Below are 23,246 nucleotides of genomic sequence, written 5' to 3'. Positions count from 1 at the left end.
GCAAACTACATTGGAAAAACCTTGCCCAGAAAAGTGCAGGGATTTGTTCTATGAAATGGACATGACTGAATAGAAGAACGAACACACACACACACCTCAAGGCAAATAGCAGCTTGGATAAATAATTAGGAAACCGTGGTGTGAAGGACAAAGTCTCTTTCATATCTAGCATTGCAATTCCTGCCTGATTTAGAGGGAACAGCTAAAGCAGCTCTTATCTTTGAGGGTGGGTGAAGGAGAGACAGTTCTGAGGAATAGTGATTGCTTTATTTATTTTTTATCTGGGAGGGCACTAATATCAACTGATACACAGCAAATGGGAAGCTTATCCTTCCCTGCTTGCAGAAGTGCTTGATTCCCACTTCAGACACATTCATCAATTGGCAATCCTACATTTAGGATATCCTCAATCTTTCAGTTAAGCATCCTTTCCCTATAAGACCCAGAATAACCCTAAATTATTTATCAATTTTTCTGGCAATGGTAGGCCACCAGCTTGATACGGAGCAGGTTATTAATGGCTTGAAGACTGCCGTTTTGTTCAGAGTCAAATGTAGCATAATCCCATTTCTTGGGGAACTATTTGATCAGCTGAACAATCATTACCACAAAAGTCACACTGTACAATAAGTGGATACTGTATACTTGGATTTCTGAGCCATTCTTTCTAAAAGCTCAGAAAGATAAACCACTACAAAACAAGTGGTGAGTTTCGCTTCTCCTTTTCTCAGGGTGCTTTAAAAAGGAGAAATCCAGAGAGAGAAATATTGTGCCTTCTCACAAAAGAGGAACCTACGATTAGAACTGCAGTATAACTTCTAGCTGAAAATAAGCCTGTCTGATTGGAAGTAAATATATGTATAACTGTGCTGTAAAATGACTGGCAGGAAAGATGAGGAAGGGTTATAAAATTATGCAGGTTAGGATGAAAGGCAGCAAGCTTTTCCTCATAATTATAAAACCCTACCTTGGCTGGAAAGAAAGCATTTCCTCTTAACACGCAAGTAAATGAATGGGTTTCACTGCCAGCATGTGCGCGGAGGGCTGCCTGGTTTTATGGTCTGAGCCATAAAACCGGATCAAGCCAAATTGATGTACTGTACTCTTGGCAGCATCCGATAGCAGCTTGATTCATCTATACTCTTCTAGAACCGTGGTTTATTCAACAAAGTGCCACTAAGCGACGTAACCTTTCCCCCTTTGGACCGCGTTCTTTCCATCTCCAAACGCGTTTCTATCTCGCTGAGCTATTTTGGAGCTTTACACCCGGGTAGGTTCCTGTTTGCGTTAGCGACGTAATCCTTATAATCCCGAACGCCCTAGCGAGAGAATAACCCTGGCGTGCAGCCCTGTCCCCCGGTTCCGCGGGGTTTAACACGCACGGCTCGCTCTTGTCAGACTGCAGCGTGTTGGGTCACGGGAGGGGTAATGCAGAGACCTCTTGTGGTGGAATGCTTGCTCGTTTCTTCTTTTGGAGGAAAACGTTCAGACGTTCGCAGGACCGGACGAGAGGGAGCCCTTAAACTAAGAGAAGATCCAGTGGCATCTTACAAGGCAACTTTATTTGACTCAGTGCTACTAATTAGCTAGTAATGTTAATTAAGACTTAACTGTTGTGTTTTAGCTTTTAGCAGAACAAATAGTCCCTCACTTAACTGCTTCAAAGAATCCCAAGAAACTCCATACTCTTGTCTTGAGCTCAGCGCGTTTGGACTGAGTTGTCTTCCCTTTTCCAGTTAACCCATCTAGATACGCGCCTGTCTAAACCATCATGCAATTTGCTTGCTTTTGACTGAGTTTGCTGTGTGAACTCGACTATTAGTTTATTAATCGTGCTTTGTAAGAACTGGGTTCATACAAGCCGATATAAGAGCGTACGGTAGTGCATTTAAACCAGCTAATTGTATTTTATTTCATAAACCATGGTTAAATCATAGGCTATGCAAGATGATATATGAATCTTAATATTCATTTGAAAATCGGGACGTTTTAACTTTCTATCCAAATCATTAACAGGATTTTATTTTCTTGTAACTTATAAGAGGGGTTTTCGACCTTTCTATCTTTGCGGGGAAAATTGTGTTGCTCAAATTAAATGATCTGTAAGCATCACACTGATTTATTTCTTGAACATGTATGCACAAGAGCGGGCTGTCCGAAGGACCAGAACCTGTGTTCGCCTTTGCAGCTGGACCAAAATAAAACGCTCCGAACAACGTGCAAAGTCCACAGAAAAGAAATCGCGCTTCCTTTTAGACTGAACACAGCTATCCCTATCAGAAGGTAAAAAAAAAGCTGGATGCCTCCAGTTAAAAAGATCGCTGAAGACCTGCTTGACAGCAGCTGCCGATTACAGTAAAAAGTTAATAAACCAGAGAAGGTCGAGAATAAAGCAACTCGGTAAACGCCACGGCAGCGATCCTATGGGTGCGTGCTCTATAGCCAACTTCACGCTGAGATCGTATCCTGAACATCTGCGGCGGGACCAGATTGGAAAGCGCAGCTTTAACGCGAATCTATCTTCCTTCGGAATTGGTGCAGCCGGAACAATGATCCACGCCAGCGAAAACCTCGGGCGAGCGCTATGCTTTAAATAACAGGGGTCTTCAAACTTGGCCCTTTTATGACTTGTGGACTTCAACTCCCAGAATTCCTCAGCCAGCCATGCTGGCTGAGGAATTCTGGGAGTTGAAGTCCACAAGTCATAAAAGGGCCAAGTTTGAAGACCCCCCTGCTTTAAAACGCTCTTCTCCACCCCCGAAAGGAATGGAAGACTCCTATGCTGTCTCTCCCTCGCCTCTGGCGGATTAAGTAATGTTATCCGGAAGAGATTCCATCCTCTTCCGGGTCGGTGCTGCATTGGAGGCGTTCTTGGCCTTCCAGGAGGCCCAGATCCCCGTCGTTTCGGTTCCTTCCGGGATCTTGGTTTACAAACGGTACCAACGGTAACGGACGCCCCTGCCCGCTCTCCGTCCGCTTGGCGACATTATTCCGCGGGCTCGCCTCCTGGCAGGTGAGTGGAAGTTAGCCGTCCGGGTAGTGTTGAATTAGTGCCCCCCATCCCACCCCCGGATGCGATCCTCCCGCTGCCCAGGATGGAAAGCGGCCAGGCAGCTCGAAATTAAAAGAGGCCGGAAGGTCCCTTATGTACAGAGGCGCTTTCGATCGAGTCCTCTCTACAACCGGCGAGGATCCTGTGGCGTTGCAGTCTGCGGCTGCTGGCACAGGAAGAAGCTGCTGATCGGGGGGTATCTGCGGGGTCCTGCGAGAACATCCCTTTCCGTGTTGTTGCATTGCATTGGCTACCCGTGTTTCTGAGCCTGGTTGTAGCCTGGAGCTCGGGCGAAAGGCCCCTTTCTCTCCGCGGTTTCCTCTTGGGCAGGGGTAGGAAACCTCGGCTCTTTTATGACTCGTGGACTTCAACTCCCAGAATTCCTGAGCCAGCTATGCTGGCTCAGGAATTCTGGGAGTTGAAGTCCACGAGTCATAAAAGAGCCGAGGTTGCCTACCCCTGCTCTTGGGCCATGTTTTCGTCTTGCACTCCGTTGACGTGGCCGCGACGCTTGGGCTCTGCGTGGTTTTCGCTCGGCTACTCAGGCGGCGGGACTCTGTTTTAAAAAAAGACCGAGCTGAAACGAGGGAGCGAATTGCTTTGCTCTTTAAGTCGAGCTTCAAGCGTGCGCGCTTAACTGTTTATCTTCGTAAATCTCCAAGGCCGCTTACAAAGATGGTAGAGAAAAGAAGTAGCAGGCGGTTAGTAAAAAACGCCTTGGAGAATGCCAGATGTCTCCGTTTGGGACAGGGAAAGTATGTTACTGGGAAGGGCGGTGTGACTGGGAAGGCCTTGAAGCTGATCTATTCTTGGAAAAGCCTTTGGCAGGGACAATTGCTTGAGGGTTTCTGAGGGTGATTGGAAAGCCTAGGCCAGGGGTAGGCAACTGTGGCTCTTTTATGACTCGTGGACTTCAACTCCCAGAATTCCTGAGCCAGCCATGCTGGCTCAGGAATTCTGGGAGCTGAAGTCCACGAGTCATAAAAGAGCCAAGGTTGCCTACCCCTGGCCTAGGCAAAGCTCCTGGGGGAAAAAGATGTCCCTTGAATGGTCTCAAGCCATCCAGGGCTTTAAATGATTAGCACCAACACAGAGAACAGAGGAAATGTTTCTGTTCTATATACCAAACTGATTTAGTATAATTACATATGCATCTGGACTGAAATTCTTTGAAGATTTAAATAGGAAGATTTCTGTTTGTGTATGTCAGGACAAAACCAGAAATGACGTTAAGGCTTCCAGTGAAGCAGGAAGCAAGTATGTCAGAGGACGATGTTAAAATTCTATTTAATCAACAAGGATGCATCAATTTTAAAATATTGCATAGTCTAAATACAAAAACACATAGTATATAGTTATCTGAAAGTATATTGTGAGTAAATTCTTGTGTGTGTGTGTGTATACACTCATATAATCCCCATTATGTTCAATAGGACTGCCAGATAAGTGAGAACACAGAGATAAGCAACAAATATCCCCTGATTAATACAGGTTTAGGTGAATTGATTGCAGGATGCTGTTTCTTAGCATACACTTTATTAATTTTTAACTGTCTTGCACATACCATATACAAAAATTTTAATCACTTGAAGTTTCAGGTGATTAAAATCTTTCCAGCATTCTAATATTGTATTTGCATGCATATCTTTTCCAACAATGTTTCATTAAACTGATTCCTGCATAATGTAAGAATCTAATCTAATATGGACAAATGAATGTATGCTTTTCAAATCAGTAGTTAGAAACTACTATGTGTGTATGTATTATATATATGTGTGCGTGTGTATTTTTTTCAACAAAGTTGGTAAAGTCATGCAAAACCTGTTGTGTATTAAAACTGAGAAGAAAGGATCAATTTTAAATTTTTGTTCAACATATTTTTTAAAATTTGGCTATTATAACTTGGAGATGTAGCTGTAGAACTGAAACAGAAAATCTTATTGTTGGATTCATACGCCTCTTCGCTATATTTTGAACTAAAATCCATAAAATTGTTAACATGACTCTGATAATTCTGTTGTTAAAGACACTTATATAATCTTAGTCTGTTATGCATATCCATAGGATACAGGTTGGACTAGAAGAACTATGCCTGATGTATATAATTGGAATGCTTGAAGTCTGTTCTTTGTTGATTTTGAACTTTTTCAATAGAATATGTGTCTGGTCCATGGACCTCAAATGTGAGAAGGGACCCAGATCCTGGCTGTATGAAATACTTTCCTCAGTAGCTATGCATTTTAATTTTAGTTTTTATAGCTATAAATGTTGTTAAATAAATTAGAAATAAAGAAAAATATTGTGTATAACATTTGCTGGATTTATATTCTGCCTTTCATTTAAGGTAACAGGCATACCAATCATTCTTCATATTTTTCTTCACAAGTGTCCAGAGGCAGCAAATGAGCTTCTGAGGATGGACTAAAGCAGACATCTCAAACTCGCGACGTCATGTGACGTCGCGCAACGTATCGAGACGGTTTTGCCATTGCCGGCAATGGGGTGGGTGCGGGTTCCGGATGATGCGTCCAGCCCGCGGGCCAGCAGTTTGACACCCCTGGACTAAAGTAATGGACCCTAACCTTTGCGAATTGGCAGCCCGGCTGTGGCGTGGGAGAGGGGAACCGGACCGTGTAAGTGGTAGGCTGGTGCGTGCGTGTCCATGCTGGTCCACTACATGCTGGTTGAATTGCATGTGCGCGCACCAGCCCACCACTCATGCAGCCTGGTTTTGAATAGGCCACCGCCTGGTAATGGGCTGTGGCCCAGAGGTTGGGAACCTCTGGACTAGCGTATGGGTCTCCCTGGCTTCAGTTCAGCACCCTAACCATTGCCCTACCGTGTCATTTGATTTAGTCAAATTTTCTTGTGTAGTTTACATTGTATAGCCTTAACTTTTTTCTCTTCATAAATATGTATGTTGGAATATAGTACATTATAGTCATCTCCAAAGAGAAGTTACTATGTCCCTTTTTAAAAAGTTAGAGCATTAGGCCGGCTCTTCATAGGTAGAAAGGAAAATACATATTTTGTATATTCAGAGACATTCTTACCATGTTTAGAAAGTATTGCAGAAATATATTCTGATCAAATGTTTGTATATATTGAAATTAAAATTCATAGGGTCAAAGAAAATGTATTTAGGGGTTTTGGTATTTTCCATTTTACAAATAATTTCTTTCTGCTTGTAGGAAGCCAGTTCCAAATGCCCCGCAATGGATGAAGACAGCCAGGATGAACTCATAAACAAGAATGCTGCAGTAGGCAAAGTTAAAAGAACAAATGCGCTGCTCTTTAGCGATGCAGGTAAATGAAATTAGTCAGTCGGCATTCCAACTTTCTGGTCTTTAATAAGCTAGTATGTATAATAACATATCTCCTAGTGGTTTTGATAATTCCTTGGCTCCATAGTTGTAAACATTCAAACATAGACGTGGTTTTAACTCCTATTCAGTTTAATGTTTGAGTGGCATTAAGAAACTAGGAATTCCTATAGGAAAAAACCCCCTGAGATTCTGAGACTGTTTTTTTGCTTTTTTTTTGTTTTTACATTAGGATGAGGCGCCTGATACTCTTGCTTTAGTTTTCAAAGCCCTTTGTTAAGTGATCAATTCAGACCTATGGCGAGAGCAAGCTTTCTCTCTTCTGGTATCCTGCTAGGTGAGAGAAAGTTGTAGTTCTGCTCATGCTTAACTGGTTCCATCCACCCATATCTTTGAACTTGCTTGTGGACATCATTTAGTTTACCCACAAAGGAATGCAGCAATCAAAGAAAAAGGGTTCTTCTCCATTTCTTTATATCAGACTGACATTTTCTGGGACCGTGGAAAGTTTTTTATATGGGGTCTTGTAAATGTTTAAGAGTACAAGGAGTAATTTACACTATGAAATTCATACTGTAGGACTCCTGCCTGTTCCTTTACTCTAGACCAGGGGTGTCAAACTCGCAACGTGGCGTGGCGGGACGTATGGTGACTTTTTTTCCATTCCCGGCAATGGGGAGAGCACGGTTTTGGCATGGTGCATCTAGCCCGCTGGCCGCCAGTTTGACACCCCTGCTCTAGACCATAGCAGTTTTATGGATTAAGTATTTAATGTTTTGGCATGAATGCATTCTTTGTCAAGCTGGAGCCAGGGGAATTTAGCGTGGCTTCTTTGCATTGGCAAAGAGATGCATTTCTGCATTAATCTAATAATACCTTGGAAATTTATCAAAAGTGGTACGCGTTACACTTAGTTCAATTGTAACTTGTTTCAGCTCAAAATCTCCGAATGAATGCATGAATTCAGTACAGACCTTAATTTTGTAGCTTATGTGACTGCTTGGATCAGAAAAATGTCTCGGTTGAAGTTTCTGAGTCATTTAGGGTCGTTTTTAACTTTTAAAGAAAGGATTAAAAAAAACACCTTGTAGTGGTACGTGATGACTGCAAAGTTTATGTGGCAAGTGTTCAGATTGCTAATGATTAACATATCAAGCATGCTGGCTCCTTTCCCTTCCCAGAAAGTGAGTTGTCCCTTTGAGTCTCCATAAGCTGAATCTTTAAAACTGAGAAATTACATTTGATGGCTAGCCACTATGGATAGTAATGATCCCACTCCGTGGGGAAAAAAATATTCCCAGAAACAGAAATATAAGGTTCTGGGTAAGTAGAAACTGGTAGGTTAATTGACAAAATGGGACAGACCAATTCACTCAATCTTAAAAATGATAACCTGTTCTGCTCCCTTGTTCTATCTCAACAAGTCCAAGATTGGAATGTATAATCTAATATCATGTGAGTGGTGGGATGCTCACGATTGTGCGCAATTCCAGACCATAGCCAGAAATTATGATATACATCCAATAATTTTTAGCGCCCTCCTAACTTGGCATCCCACCTCCAAACCAGAAGAAATGATCTTACTTGTCCATCTTAAAAGTGGTATAATTACTGGAAGGGTCTTGATTCTCCCAGAAATGCTGAAACAAAACCCTAATTGGTGGGCTACTGTTTTGACCCTCTCTGTTCACTAACATTAACATCTTTCTGCAGATCGCCAGAGAATGGACACATTCTTTTACTTTTGTCTGTTCAATCATGACCAGTTCTCAGAGACTACCTGGATAAATCCCTGTAGTACTTGGCAAGGTTTTCACAAAGGATTTGCCATTGCCTCCTTCCTAGGGCTGAAAGTGACTGGCCCAAGGTCACCCAGCTGGCTTTGTGCCAAAGGCATGTTTAGAACTCACAGTCTTTCCCTTTCTAGCCTCGTGCCTTAACCATTACACCAAACTGTCTCTTGATAGATTAATTATAATAGCATACAAAAAGGACAACAAAACCAATCTAACCACCATCCTGTCAGCTTACTATGTATGATTAGCAAATTATATCCTAAGTATCTTTTTTATAAGCTTGCTGATTTACTGGTCAAAAAAAAGAATCTTAGCAGTTGCAGCAAGTCAGTTCTGGATAAAGTTTTTCTATTGCAGATCAATGTGTTTCTCTGCACCACATCTCTGCAAAGTGTATTAACCTTCCTGGAGGGGCTCTCTATGTTACTTTCATTGATCTGAAAGAGGCATTTTTTCCATTCCCTTGCGAACGGTTGTGGCACAAATAGCAGCCTCCTCCATTGACCAGTGTCTCCTGCAACCAATTATGATCTTCCATGAATGGACTACAGTGCAGGTCCAGTACTCAAAAGGAGAACAGACCAACCCTATTCCAACTTCTGAGGGAGTAAACAAGGATGTATCCTGGCCCCTCTATTATTTAATTTATGCATTATTGATTTTGTTCCAGCCCTTACTTAAAATCAAACTTGACCCCTCTTCTCTGACCAGTAAACCAATCTCCATTCTGCTGTATGCCTATGCTGCTGCAACCTTGTCTGTTTCCCAAGTAAGGCTGCTGCAACATAGCCTCATAGCACCCTGCTGCAATCTGAAATGCTAGCAATCAACCGTGTGAAAACTAAGGTCCTTGTATTCACCAAGCTATCTGAAAGATCAATAATGATCAACCTGAGTAGATCAAAGCTTTCAAATGTCTTGCCATCTGTTTCCGGTCATTTTCCCAGGAAGCTTCCCTCTTCAAGCTTTTTTTCCACGATCCCAATCAGCACTAATGCAATCCTTCGATACTCGGCCCACAAGGGTAACAACTATGTGCCTGAAGCAATTACCCTTTTTGAACTCAGAGTGCTAAGTGTTTTGTTATATGGCGCACAGTGTTGCATTTACAAGGGCCTTAGAAGAGCTGTACATTCTTAATTTCTGAGACCCTTACTTCAGATTCTCCATTTGGTTGCTAACACCCTTCTCCAAGTAGAATTCAGTCAAAGCTTGATTACAACTCTGCTTGTTGAAGGATTGGCATAAAAAAAATTGAGAAGGAGAATCAACTTGTTCAGATAGGTCTGTGAGACAGATACCAGTCTTCTTGGAAAAAACACGTAATGGATACCCCTGCTAATTGTCTGCATGCATGCCAGGCTTGGATGAAATCTGGAGGAAGCTCAAATGGAGAATTTTAACTTACAAAGCTTTAGAATAAAGATTTCTAATCTTTGCTACATTGAACCCATGCACATCCCATTCCTCAATACTTGCATCTTTTATTAGTCCCATCTCATCGGAGAGCCTTCACATTGTCATGTTTTGGATATTCTCAATATTGCAGGTGCAATGATTTTTCTTACAAAGAACATTCGTGTATCTGATCAAAAATAGAGACAGTAGTACACGTCCTTCTGAAATGTCTTATTTACTACTTTACATTCTAATTGATAATATATTTCCTCAATTTTCTCTACTCTGTTTTTCAAAAGAAAGCAGTGATGGAAATAGCGGAGACTCTGATGAGACAGGAAGTGAGGAGGAAGGTGATACTGAGGAAGATGGAGATGAAGAGAATGAAGAAAGTGAAGTTGAAGATCTAGAAGGTGATTATAACAAGTCTTTCATTAATATTAACTAAAGAAGGTTTACGTTCAATAAATGAGCTATTTTTAAAGCTACTTTAGGTGAGAGGTGTTGCTAACTTGCCTAATTTGCATCAAACCACTATAATAATTGAACTAAAGAGAAGCGCATTGCTCTTATAATTGTTTTGGTTGCTTGCTAGCCATTCATAGTATTTCAGGCTGCCATCCACGCATGGAATACACATGCACGCACACGCGCGCGCACAACACACAAAAAAATAGAGAGATGTCTTTGTCACATACAATGAGAGTTTGATATCTTGGCCCTCATCTTTGTTACTGGCAGTCAGGATTTGGGGGAAGATATAAATGCTATTCCAGATTCAATTATACTTGATTTGTGCATATCTTGCTAGTAAGTCTTGGTCACCCATGACAATGGAAATAGCTAACAAATCCGTATCCAGGATTACACAGATAGTTTTCAACTATTGGATAAGCTACTCTCTCACGTTCCCAGATAAAACAATTTTCCAGCGTTCCAGAACAGGTTTGGGATACGTGTATATGAGAGTATTGTCTTTTGTTTCTTTCCTAAGATACCGAAGAGGAAGAGGCCGAAGACGACATGGAAATGACTTCAGAGCAACCAGCATATTCTATTCAAACAAAGCCTCAATTTAATGGAGGAATTAATTCTTCTTCTGATGAGGATGCCGAAAACTGCCCAATATGTCTCAATACATTCAGAGATCAGGCAGTTGGAACACCTGAGAATTGTGCCCATTATTTCTGCTTGGATTGTATAGTTGAATGGTCTAAAGTAAGAAATCATTTAATTGATAAAATTATGCTAGAGAGCTGATCCTATTTTGTGAGCATTGTGACTGTTTCATAATGTATGCTTTTACAGGTCATATTTGATTGACAGCAAATAATTATTAAAGATCTAAACTTCCCCCAGAAAGCTAATATGTATATATGTGAACCTAGTTATTTTAATTATTGTTCTTTTTCAGTTCTTACAATGAATAATTGCCGTCTGCTCTTAAAATAGTTTAGTGTAGCAGTCCCCAACCCTTGCGGCTTGGCAGCTGAGCGGGGGGGGGGGGGAAAGGGGAACCAGGCTGTGCAAGTGGCGGGCTGGCACACATGTGCTCATGCGCAGCTCAACTTGCGCAAGCAGCGGGCTGGTGTGCATGGGCATATAGCTTGACTTGTGCAAGTTGAGCTACACATGCATGTGTTTGAGCTCTGCCTGCCGCTCACACAAGTCGATCTGTGTGTGGGTGCTGCCCCACCACTTGCGCAAATTGAGCTAAGCATGCATGTGCACCGGCCCACTACTCACGTGGCCTGTTTGCAAACAGGTCACAGCCTGGTAGTGGGCCAGGGGTTGGGTACCCCTGGTTTACTACTTAGAATTGAGAAATATAAAGCCAAGGCTTGTAGCAATGAAACAAATGTTGACAATGTGTATAAAATTATTTCAGTTCAGACTTATTAAGCTATGAAAATAGAGAGTATCAGGGTTTTAAGACAGGTCCTCAGCTACAATCAGTAAGAACTTAACCTGTTGAACAACTATGAATGTTTAATTTCTTTAAAAATGGAGATGCTTTTGAAACTAGTAAACTCTCTTTTCCTCCCTCCCCCCCCCCTTTTTTTTTTTGCAGAATGCCAACTCTTGTCCAGTGGATCGGATCATTTTTAAATCTATTTGTGTTCGTGTGCGTTTTGATGGAGAAATTTTGAAGAAAGTAGGTATTTCGTTTTCTTAAAAATAGCAAAAATCAGAGTATGTATGTATTGCAAAACATAATCAGTGCTTTTCATATCTGCTTTATGTGTAATCAACTCATAGTTCACTGTGCTTTTTCTGGATTTAATCTTTCTGAAAATAATACAGTTTTTGAATGCATGATTTTCTAGTTTTATGAACTATTTTTCCCCATTTGCATGTGCTATTCACATGAACATCTGCAAGGGTTTTTGTGAATAGAGGGTATTATGCATGCACATTTTGCACATGCTTTCTCATGCTTTCATTGCTCTTGCTTTCTCATGGGAGAAAATTGTTCTAGTGAAGAACATTGTGGCTTGTACTGCAGCAGAAATATCAATAAAGCATTATTAATCAGATGGGAAAGGAGATAATGCTAAATCACGCTGCATAAAAGGTAATAGTGAAAGAGATTTGCACTTAACTATGAATTTAACAGATGAATTGGTATGTACTGCTATATTATTGTAGTGATAGCAGTTTAGTGTTGTTTGCAACTAGCCACGAACCTATGCATTCTTGAGCATAGTTCCTGTTAAATAAAATGGCTTTGCCTCAGAGTAAAGTTTAATGGGGTTTTTTTTCTGAGGTGAAAATGTTCTTTTGAAATATACATGAAGTTCTTACAGTATTGATTTTGAAATTCTTTTGAAATATATATACAATAAATATCTTACTGCTCCTTGTTTAATTTACTTCCATTTACCCATTCATGAAATAGAAAACAAACAAGTAAGATTATGTAGGAAGAACACAGAAGTAAAATTTGGAAACTCTGACATTTAAACTGAAAATGTTTTAGGTTGAATTTTTTTAATGTTTCCCTTTGGGAACTCTTGAAGAAAAAATCCATATAAAATGGAATGAGAGTAACTTTATAATGTGGTGATACCACTCCTTAAATCTGACATCATGATGAAAGAACACAGAAAAAAGCTCATGCTTGGACAGAATTAAGCATAGATGAGTTGTGGCTACAGGAGGTGTACTTGGTTTGCTACAAACAATGCAAAATTTCTTTAAATGTTTTCTTTAGATTCCTGTTGAGAATACAAAATCTCAGGAAGATGGTCTGGAGGAAGATCCCACCTTTTGTGAAGTATGTGGTCGAAGTGACAGAGAAGATCGCTTGCTTCTTTGTGATGGATGTGATGCAGGGTAAAGAGTCCTTGCCTTTAAAAATCATTCTTGATTGTTACATTTGTCAAATGCTTCTTGAGATAGGATACCATTGAAGGGTGTTAGTTTGTTTTTAATATAGACAATATCGCATTTTTGCTGACATACCTGACCATAGGTCTCCTTTAGATTTTTCCAATCAATCCTAATTTGTATGTTTGAAGAGTGACAAGGATACTTTGCTATATCACAAAGTAACTGGAAACCTTGCAGCAGAAATGTAATTGCTTTCAGGTGAATCTGGTTATAAGCTTCACACTTGAATTGTGACTTCTGATCACCCAGCACTTTTGTGCTTAACTTGCATACAATTATACTTTTTCTATTAGATCTTTTGACAAAGATGGGTTGCTCATAGATGGACAGGGCGAGGCCACAGAGTAAGACAAGCTTTCTTGTCTTACTCTGCAGTTACAGGTTGTGAATATCTAAAGAGGTCCCCTTCTACAGAGAATTTCAAAATATATTTTATCTTTCTCCTTAGCACGCCCCTAGTTAACAGGCCTTATAAATGTGTTACAATTTAAATAAATGATAATTTTAATTGGAAGATACACTTTTACCGGTTTCTAGATTTTTTTTTTGGTATTTTGTTAGCTCTTGAATATTTTGTTAATTCCATATCAATGAATGTCTCGATGTGGTTAGAATAGGAAATTGTGCGTGCACATCACTCTCTGTGTGAAGGATTAGTCTGCATAATAGGCAAAAGGGCAGGGTGTTCTCTTCTACTTTTACAATCTTGTAAGAATCCCTTTTGTAATGTATGGCAGTGAAAGTTGGACCATAAGAAAGGCTGAGCGCCAAAGAATTGAGGCCTTTGCACTATGGTGCTGGAGAAGACTCCTGCGAGTCCCTTGACTGCAAGGTGATCAAACCGGTCAGTCCTAGAGGAGATCAACCCTGACTGCTCTTTAGAAGACCAGATCCTGAAGCTGAAACTCAAATACTTTGGCCACCTAATGAGAAGGAAGGACTCACTGGAGAAGAGCCTAATGCTGGGAAAGATTGAGGGCAATAGAAGAAGGGGACGACAGAGAATGAGGTGGCTGATGGAGTCACTGACGCAGTAGGCGTGAGCTTAAATGGACTCCAGCAGATGGTAGAGGACAGGAAGGCCTGGAGGAACGTTGTCCATAGGGTCGCGATGGGTCGGATATGACTTCGCAGCTAACAACAACAACAAAGAATCCCTTGTGTTACTCTTTCTTTAGTTACCACATGGAATGCCTTAATCCGCCTTTAAGCGAGGTACCTGTAGATGAATGGTTCTGTCCACCATGTGCACCTGCAAATGCTACACCTGCTGAGGCTGGCAAGTATTTCCTTTATAACATATTTTTAGTGTGAATGACAGAAAATAGGACTTTTTTTACCATTACAAAACACTGTAATTTAATTTAAACATTACTGTAATTTTACAGAGGCATAGTTGCATGAAGAATCACGTGAAAAGATTTATCCTATCTAGTACCATTACTGTGGCAGCAAAATTCAGTAATCTTATGTTGTTGCTTGGACAAGCACGTTTTGTGAATGTTTGACTGTATTGCAACATAAATTGTTAATCTAAATACCTATATAGCAACTCATTTGTGAACTATGTAACTCTTGGTCTCTTGAAAGGTGCTCAAGTGATGGTTGAAATGTAGCTGAAAACTGACACAGATCTTCTTTTAAGAAACAGATCAGGTGAGCGAAGAGGAGGTTGCTTCACTCATTGCTGATGTAATCCCTACCACCAGTCGACTGCGCCCCAGTGCCCGAACACGGGCTATTGCTAGAACACGCCAAAGTGAGCGTGTGCGGGCAACGGTGAACCGAAATAGGATAACAACTGCGCAGAGAATTCAGGTATTGTTTAATCTGAGGGACTTCAGACAGCTTTCCAGTTAATGACCAAGTGTACACAGCGTAGCACTCTGTCCATATTAAAGGAATGGGATGCATACTCGCAGTCATTTATGGTATGTAAATCAAAAGTGTGAAGATTTCTGGTAACTGTTCTTTGGTCTTAATGAATTAAGTACAAGTTTAATAAAAAAATAATACAGTGTTGGTGTTCAGTACTCATCTGGTTCTGTAGATTTATATAGCAAATCATTCCACTGATTTTTTCCACCTTTCTGTCCTTATATTCTAAAGTACTTTCAGAATGGGATAGATTTCATAAGAATCTTCAAGCTCCTAGGCCTGCTATAAATTTGCAGGACTAAGGTCACTTTACTTTGTGTCACAGCAGACATTCAATATATAAATATATTTCTAAATATATAATTTCATTTAAATGTGTGTAGGCAGATACAGATCCTCAACAAGAAGTTGTAATTGAGCTTGTTGTGCTGATCATTCTGCAGGTCACCACATAATTATGCCTGATTTTACGACCTTTTTTATGTTAAATGAATCTGTTGTCTGCAGCATTTTTTTTCTGTAAGCCAGGAGTGAACACCAGTTACCAGCAAAAAACACCATAAATTGTGGTCTCACGACTGCAGAATAATACAAACAGCTGTAAATGTGAATAGTTGTAAATTGAGAAGTATATCTCTCCCCTCCCCCCCCTCTCTAAATGCATGCAGTACTACATAAGTGCAGAGCTGCTTTACTTCTAAAATTAATGATGCAGTCAAACCCACAATATTTTAAAATGACCTATTGACAAAAATACATCAAAGGTAACTTTGGTTAAATTGTAGAAAGAGATTGTTTGTCTTGGGCTTATATCTTGTTCCTGCAGATAAATGCAGAAGGTCAAGATAGATAGTCTTCACACAAGCATAATCACTGTGTGGACATTACGTTCACTTGTGTTTCCTCATGGAATGATGGGATACATTGATTTATTTGCTTTACCAAGAATTTATGGTAGAGACAAATTTATGGCTTCCTGGACTGAAGGACTGAGTAATTGAGAGGGAAACAGCTGCTGGTACGAAAGAGATGACATAATTTGGGAGAAAAGTTAGAGGGGAAAGGCTTTCTCTCACATCTTTTCAAGTAAGATTTATGAGTTTAGCATTAGTTAGCTTCAACCAGTAATCATAAACATTTATCTTGATTTTAGCATGTACCAAGCTACCTTATGTCTTCCTTTCTTGATGAAACAATTGAGGCAGTTGCAGCGGGTCTGAGTACAGCTGTCTATCAGAGACCATTAACTCCTCGGACCACAACCAGAAAAAAACGAAAAGGAGGTAATTCAATCACAACGATGGACTTTAGTCACATTTTCTAGGGAAGCTTGTCATGGAGGAACGTGCCTGACTTGTCCATCCATCATGCCAGTACAGTTCTGATTGAACTCAGATCTCTTTGCCCTTAAACTCAAATGCCCTCCCGGTAGACTTCATTATTTATGTAATGTTTTCATTCTACAATGTGTTTCCCCGGTGTAAGTTCAAAAACTTCCATTTAATAATGCAGATGTGAACAAACAGGAGACAAAAAGGAACATTCTCATAAAACGTTCTTTTTTGGGGGGAAATAGCAAATGGCTTAAGGCTGGCAGAATAGGTAGAAAAATGTTCTTCCAAAATTTTACAGCTGAAAAATGCATGTGAGCAACAGACTTTCCGTTAAATTGATGACTGTAGCTCTCAGAAAAGAATAAAGCAGTTCCTGTATACAGAAGCTTTTGATAAGCATACATATATGGCCGTAGACCTCATGAAATCTGTGCATCCCTATATTAATGCATAGGATTGCCTTTGATGAGAAAAATCATTCAATTAGAGATTAATGTAGGTCGCAGATGTATAAGGAGCGTGGAACTTGCGCTGCTTGGCAGATATGTGAAATGTGGCATGAGCTAATATTTTGCATTATGCAGTCAGTAAAATTGGTCAATTCACTCAGATGATCAATATCTCAAACCCCCTAATAGTTTTGGGCAAATAGTTTTGGGAATGTTAAGAACAGGTCCTGGGTCAGCAGGGATGCTATAGAGATGTGGCTGTTTACAAAGCACGTGTCTTATTAGAACACTGTGTAACTGATGAGGGTAATAGTCCCTACCATTCCCTCTAGCTCCAACTTATATTTCTCTCCTCTCTGAGGAAATTGGCACATTTTTAAGCTAAAAAGCGCACAGCAGTCACCTCCCATTTTTCTTTTCTAAAAGAGACTGTGAAGCATTCCTGAAAATAAAACCAAATGCTGGAGTTGAGTTCTTTGTTTTGCATCATAATTTAACTGGTGGATAAAGAAGAGAGCCATGGGAGGCGGGGTGAGGTGGGGCTGGGGACCTTGACGTTTTCTCGTTCATGCAAATATCGCAGAAAATCTATCTTAAAATTGCCGACTAGGATGGTGCAAAGTAATAAGAGCGCCAACAAAGCACAATCTCTTTACTGTAATTTCCGTTTATCCTACATTAAAGCGTAAGGCTATTTAAATTTAAGTTGGCATCTAGTTGTTGTGTATTATTTTAAGCATGGAGGTACACCAGGCATCTCCTATTTGTGGTTACTTAATTCTAAAATCTTTGTATTTTGCTTAATGCAGGCAGGAGAAGAAAAGCCGCCAGTAAAAAATATCGAACAAAATCATCTGCTGGGAAAAAAGGCACTGGAACGTGGATTAAAAGACGCAAGCATCGGACAAAGAGGAGAAAGGGGAAAAAAACCCAGGTATTTTCCCATGCTCTTTTCAGGAGTGCAGAAATATAATCGGCTAATCAAGTGGCATGTTTTATTGGATTTTTTTTTCAATTCCATGATAATTTTTAGAGGATGTTGGTGGCTTCTATTGTGTATTTTCTGTTTTGCCTCTTAAAGTCAACTGGACATTTTTAGCTTAGTTCACTTGCTATCCTATCCAGATGAAGGCCGAGGTGACAGCTCGTTCTCGTATAGCAAAAACTCTTCATCTTGGCAAGCCTATCCACGGTACTTCATTCCCTTCCATTTGCAAGCCGATAGAACCATCGCTTGGGCTTATGAGAGCTGATATTGGAGCTGCCTCCCTCTCTGTCTTTGGGGATCCCTTTGAACTAGATCCGTACAACAGGTAAGCATAAGATAACCGGGAAGAAGAGAATGTTTAAAGAAACCAGAAACCATCTCTCTTTAAAGAACAATCAAGGTTGCCCAAATTCTAGCATGACATCTGAGTGTAGCAGTAGCAATAGCACTTAGACTTATATACCACTTCACAGTGCTTTACAGCCTTCCCTAAGCAGTTTACGGAGTCGGCATATTGCCCCCAACAATCTGGGTCCTCATTTTACCGACCTCGGGAGGGTAGAAGGCTGAGTCAACCTTGAGCCATTCAGAATCAAACTGCTGGAGTGAGCAGCGAGTTTCCCTGAAGTACAGGTAATCCCCCGGGTACAAATGTTCATTTAGCGAGTTTTCATAAAAATGCATTTATTCAGAAAGGGTACTTAAATTAGAAATTCAAAACTGTGACCAAAAAAGAGGCCTCTGTAACCATGTGACTTGGATTCAGTCACTGCTGCAGTGGCGGCCATTTTTAACTTTGTGACTTGTATGGGCCGTTACGAGCCGGCAGGGGTTTTTTTGTTTTTGATCCCTGGTCACATGGCCAAATAAGAACCGGCGATTTTTGTAGCCAAGGCCAGTTTTTTGTTTTGTTTTTCGGTGCTGGTGGAGGATCTGCTGCTGCCTGGACTGGAGTGATTGAATTGCTTCTGTAGTTTTTGTTGTTGTTGTTGTTACTCTCTAGTGCTTGCAAACTGTTTGTTCGAACTGCTCTGCTTTTTAAATACTGTACTTTGCAAACTATTGTGTTTGTAGCTACAGTACTTTGCAAAAATAAAGTTTGTTTGCATTTGCCTTGAAACTGCTTGTAGAAATGCTAGCCAGGATCTACACAAAGCATTCTATAACTTTGTGTTTTCTTGCTTTTATTTTGGAGATTAGTGTATATTACTGTAGTTTGTAGGTTTTACATTTAAATTGCTTCCAAAAGTTGTGGGTGCCTTATTACTGAAAGTTTTTAAGAAGAGACTGGATAGGCATTTATCAGAAATACTCTGTTGTGAGAGAGCAGTAGGTTAGATGACCTCAAGGTCCCTTCCATCTTTGTTACTGTTGCAAGCCGAGAGCTCTGCAAATCCCTCCCCCATCTCCCTCTGAGTTCCTGGCTGGAGACTCTTAAGCTAATTAGTGGCAAGTGGTTTTTTTAAAAAAAGCAACTGCACCCCTCCCCCCCTGGGCAGCTGAAGACGCTTGAGCTGACTTGCAGCAGGTTTTTTTTAAAAAAAAAATTGTGACTGCAATGACAGCAAGCCCTGCTTGGAGGCAATTTAGTTCCTGAGCTGGCTGCACCGGAAACAGCTGATGGGTGGCCGGTGGGAAAGCCTCTCAGTTCAGTTAACATGGTAATGATCAATTAACAAATTGGAGGAAATAGTAAGTCAGTTCTTTGTTCATTTAACAACCCATTTGATTCAATTAATGAATTTGATTTTAAAAAATTGTAAAATTGGGTCTGACTGTGGAACCAATAATAATAATAATAATAATAATAATAATAATAATAATAATAATAATAATAATAATAATAATAATAATAGGCACAGCTGAACTGTGATTGGACATTTTTCAGTGATTGTTTGAGTTTTTCTCTCTTTTAGCAATGAAGAGCTTCCTGTCGCTAATTCAGCCTCACCGGTGAGCACCAAAAGAAGAGTTCTTTCCCAGTCGGCACTTAGATCGCATCGCCCTGTTGCTAGGCCAGTGGCTGTTGGGCTCCCAGGGTAAGACTAGTCAGAGAAGATGCTTTCTTGTATAAAGTACTCGCTTGAGCTTTCTGACAAAGTTTTCTTCTGCCTGGGGATCTCTTACGGTTTCTCTGCATGCCATGTCGAAAAGCTGCCCTTCCCTCCAGTGTTAGTAATATAAACAGAACATGTACCTTGACAGTCTTGATGGTTAATGGTCTTTGGATAAGATATGGATGATTTCTTTCCATTTTTCTTCTGCTGAAAAAAACACACAGTATAAAGAAAGAATTGACACACCTAGCTAATATTACAAAAGGAACATTTACACTGAATTCTGCATCAAGGAGAAAGTAATGAAGAAGTAGTGCAATACTAATATCTCTCACAGTTGCATACATTGTGCTTCTTGATAGCAGCTTGTGTTCCAGGATAAAAGCCTGTTTGACATAAAGACTTTAGGATCCCGTTGTAAACTTTTCTCTTCATAAGATCTTCAGTTAAAAAACACATACTTCAAAGAATATTGGGAAAAGCCAGTGTGATGTAATGATTGAAGTGTTGAGTAAGAGAAAGGAAACCCAGGATCTAGTCCACCCTCAGTTACAGAAGCTCATTGGGTAACTTTGGGCCAGTCATTCTCCTTCAGTCTTAACTGATCACACAAATCGTGTTGTGTTGGGGGGAAAAATAGGAGAAAGCACTATACATGCCTGAATGAAAGATGGGACACAATGTGAATGAAAAATACGTGTAGTAAACTCAGAATATTTAATTAAAAGTATTTTTTAAAATACTGAAAATAAAAAATATTTAATTAAAAAGTGAATTTCCTGACAGAGTAGCCAAAGTTGATCTTTTTGACTTTATTTTGTACATGCATGCATGGCTTTAGAATTAGTTGAGAAATGCTGTTTCACAATTCTGTCTTTTTTAAAAAAAAAGCTTAACATGTCTGCACTAAAATTGAATTTAACAAAATGAAAATATTCAGTGTGTGCCTTGGTGATCATTGTCAATGTTAATGTATGGTTAATGTTTAGATACATATATACATATATACTAACTTCATACTAGTTGATTCTGTTTTTGTGGGAATATGAAAACATTTAATAGTTTTTTCAATATATGGAAGGTATGGTAGTTGAAATAAATGTAGTTTAAGAAATGGTATTCTTCTATAGAAAATCTTATACGTACACAAAACAATACAAAACAATTGATGGCCAGAGGGAGACAATTCTGTTTGCAGCTTGGGGAATGTGTCCTAAAAATGCAGGAGATATTTTTCTGTTGTACATAAAAAAGTACAGTGTGTACTTCTGGAGGACATTGTCATCACTTTGATGGAGAAAGCTGAGGAAGGCAAAGGCAAAGTCCTATTCCTTTTTTTGATACACAGTTCTGACTTTTTTTTGATGTGTGGGAGTGGGAAGGAGGTATGGGGATGGAAGAAATGTTACAAACCAGATTTATAGACCACAGAAAGTAGATTTCTGTTTTAGAGGAATCAACTCAGCCAGAAGGTAGCTTTGTGTGATGCGTGAATCTTGTTTATAAGCCATTGTTTTTGACTCCGTATACTGGGGAAACAAAGCATGGGTTGTTTAACAAACCATCTTCAAGCAACCCATTGCTAGTATATATGTCTCTTTCTCTCAGTTCTACTTTAAATTGAATTTAAACTGCATTCCACTATAAGTATTTTTGGTTCTTAATTTATAATAGAAAATGTAAAAGAAATGTTTTTGTTCTTGTGTAAGCATACTTCTCCTGCATGCAGGTAGTCCTCAACCTACAACCATAATTGACCCCAAAATTTCCATTGTGAAGCAAGGCACTTGTTAAGTGAGTTTTGCCCCACTCTGTGATCTTTCTTGCCACTGTTGTTAAATGAATCACTGCAGTTATTAGTTAGTGACATGGTTGTTAAGTCAGAAAGTCGCAAAAGCTGATCACATGACTGCAGAAACTGCAACTGTCATAAATACATGCCAGTTGCCAAGGGTCTGAATTTTGATCACATGACCCTGGGGATGCTTCAAAGGTTGTGTTAAAAACAGCCATAAGTCACTTTTTCCAGTGCTGTTGTAACTTTGTATGCTCACTAAATGAACGGTTGTACGTCTATGGCTACCTATATTTATTAACATTTCCCTTTTTTTTAATGTTTGCTTATTTAGGCCAGGGTTAGATACCAGCATGGTATAAGAAATGCAAAAGTTAAGCAATCTGTAATATAAAACAGTAGCACTGCCAGTCACGAGCTCCTGAGTTATCTAATAGATCTTTAGAGTAACTGCTTCTAAGTGATGAGTTTGTAGGATGCAACTTATTTGTTGTTGTTAGCTGCGAAGTCGTGTCCGACCCATCGCGACCCTATGGACAACGTTCCTCCAGGCCTTCCTGTCCTCTGCCATCTTCTGGAGTCCATTTAAGCTCACGCCTACTGCTTCAGTGACTCCATCCAGCCACTTCATTCTCTGTCGTCCCCTTCTTCTATTGCCCTCAATCTTTCCCAGCATTAGGCTCTTCTCCAGAGAGTCCTTCCTTCTCATTTGGTGGCCAAAGTATTTGAGTTTTAGCTTCAGGATCTGGCCTTCTAAAGAGCAGTCAGGGTTGATCTCCTCTAGGACTGACTGGTTTGATCGCCTTGCAGTCCAAGGAACTCGCAGGAGTCTTCTCCAGCACCATAGTGCAAAGGCTTCAATTCTTTGGCGCTCAGCCTTTCTTATGGTCCAACTTTCACTGCCATACATTGCAACTGGGAAGACCATAGCCTTGACTATACGCACTTTTGTTGACAGGGTGATGTCTCTGCTTTTTAGTGTGCTGTCTAGATTTGCCATGACTTTCCTCCCAAGGAGCAAGCGTCTTTTAATTTCTTGAACTTATTTATTTACTTATTTACTTCATTTTAAATAGTGACCATGTTCCTTTAACAGGCATATGAGAAGGAATGTTGGCTCTGGGGTGTTCTTTTGCAGTTGGAGACTAAGTCAGGGATTGGGGATTTGGCCAAACAGGACGATTACTTAGGGGTATGAAGGGAAAGGGCAAAAGGGGGGCTACTTTAAGTTTTGGAGGAATGAGTGAGACAGTTTTATATCACCGGCCAAAAAATGTTATTTATTTATTAGATCTGGTACCAACTATGTCTTTGGTTCTTCTTAGAAAAAGAGAAAACAGGTCCCTGCTTTAAAAGAGCTTACAACTGACTTACAGGGAGATAAAAGTCACGGGCTAATCAGAGGAAGTACCTGATCATTTTTTAAATGTGAAATGTATCAATATCGTCTTAAAGTTAATTTATGAATTGCTTAAACGTAGCTACAGTGGAGATTGATTGTGTCAAATCAATTGTAGAAAACTGGATTTTAAGGAAGAATGTGAGAATATAGCAGTAAGAGAAGTGGCATCGTAGATCTTGAAGGCTCAAAGCGAAGAATTCAGACTCTGGATCTTTTCTACCCTACATGAAATCTTTCACTTTTGGTTAGGAAGATAAAAGTGGGAGTTGTAAGTCATCCAGCAATGCCAGAATTTGTGGTTCCAAGCCATTCTTGGAAGTTTTTTTCAATGTAATTACGTTTGTGTCCAAAATCCAAGCCAGCATGGTTGCAGTTGAAGAC

General features: G+C 40.0%; 1 protein-coding gene across 2 annotated transcripts in view; it reads left to right on the top strand.

The window, feature by feature from the left end:
* Positions 1-2,900: 2,900 nt before the first annotated feature.
* Positions 2,901-23,246, top strand: part of PHRF1 (PHD and ring finger domains 1) — a 35,821-nt gene continuing 15,475 nt past the window's right edge. The window contains exons 1-12 of one of the 2 annotated variants that reach the window (XM_083371643.1): positions 2,901-3,013; positions 6,244-6,358; positions 9,869-9,982; positions 10,564-10,787; positions 11,641-11,724; positions 12,784-12,905; positions 14,141-14,241; positions 14,614-14,780; positions 15,994-16,123; positions 17,433-17,557; positions 17,749-17,936; positions 19,528-19,650. In XM_083371643.1, the coding sequence (XP_083227769.1) occupies positions 6,268-6,358; positions 9,869-9,982; positions 10,564-10,787; positions 11,641-11,724; positions 12,784-12,905; positions 14,141-14,241; positions 14,614-14,780; positions 15,994-16,123; positions 17,433-17,557; positions 17,749-17,936; positions 19,528-19,650 (1,469 nt within the window). In that variant the 5' untranslated portion in view covers positions 2,901-3,013; positions 6,244-6,267. Of the gene's footprint in view, positions 3,014-6,243; positions 6,359-9,868; positions 9,983-10,563; positions 10,788-11,640; positions 11,725-12,783; positions 12,906-14,140; positions 14,242-14,607; positions 14,781-15,993; positions 16,124-17,432; positions 17,558-17,748; positions 17,937-19,527; positions 19,651-23,246 lie in introns of both variants that reach the window. The other variant, XM_083371642.1, reaches the window with a different exon arrangement.

Source organism: Vipera ursinii, assembly GCF_947247035.1.
Source record: "Vipera ursinii genome assembly, chromosome: 1".
NCBI classification, from domain to species: Eukaryota; Metazoa; Chordata; class Lepidosauria; order Squamata; family Viperidae; genus Vipera; species Vipera ursinii.
Note: the sequence above shows the minus strand (reverse complement) of the source record. Positions and strands in the feature narration are given on the sequence as shown.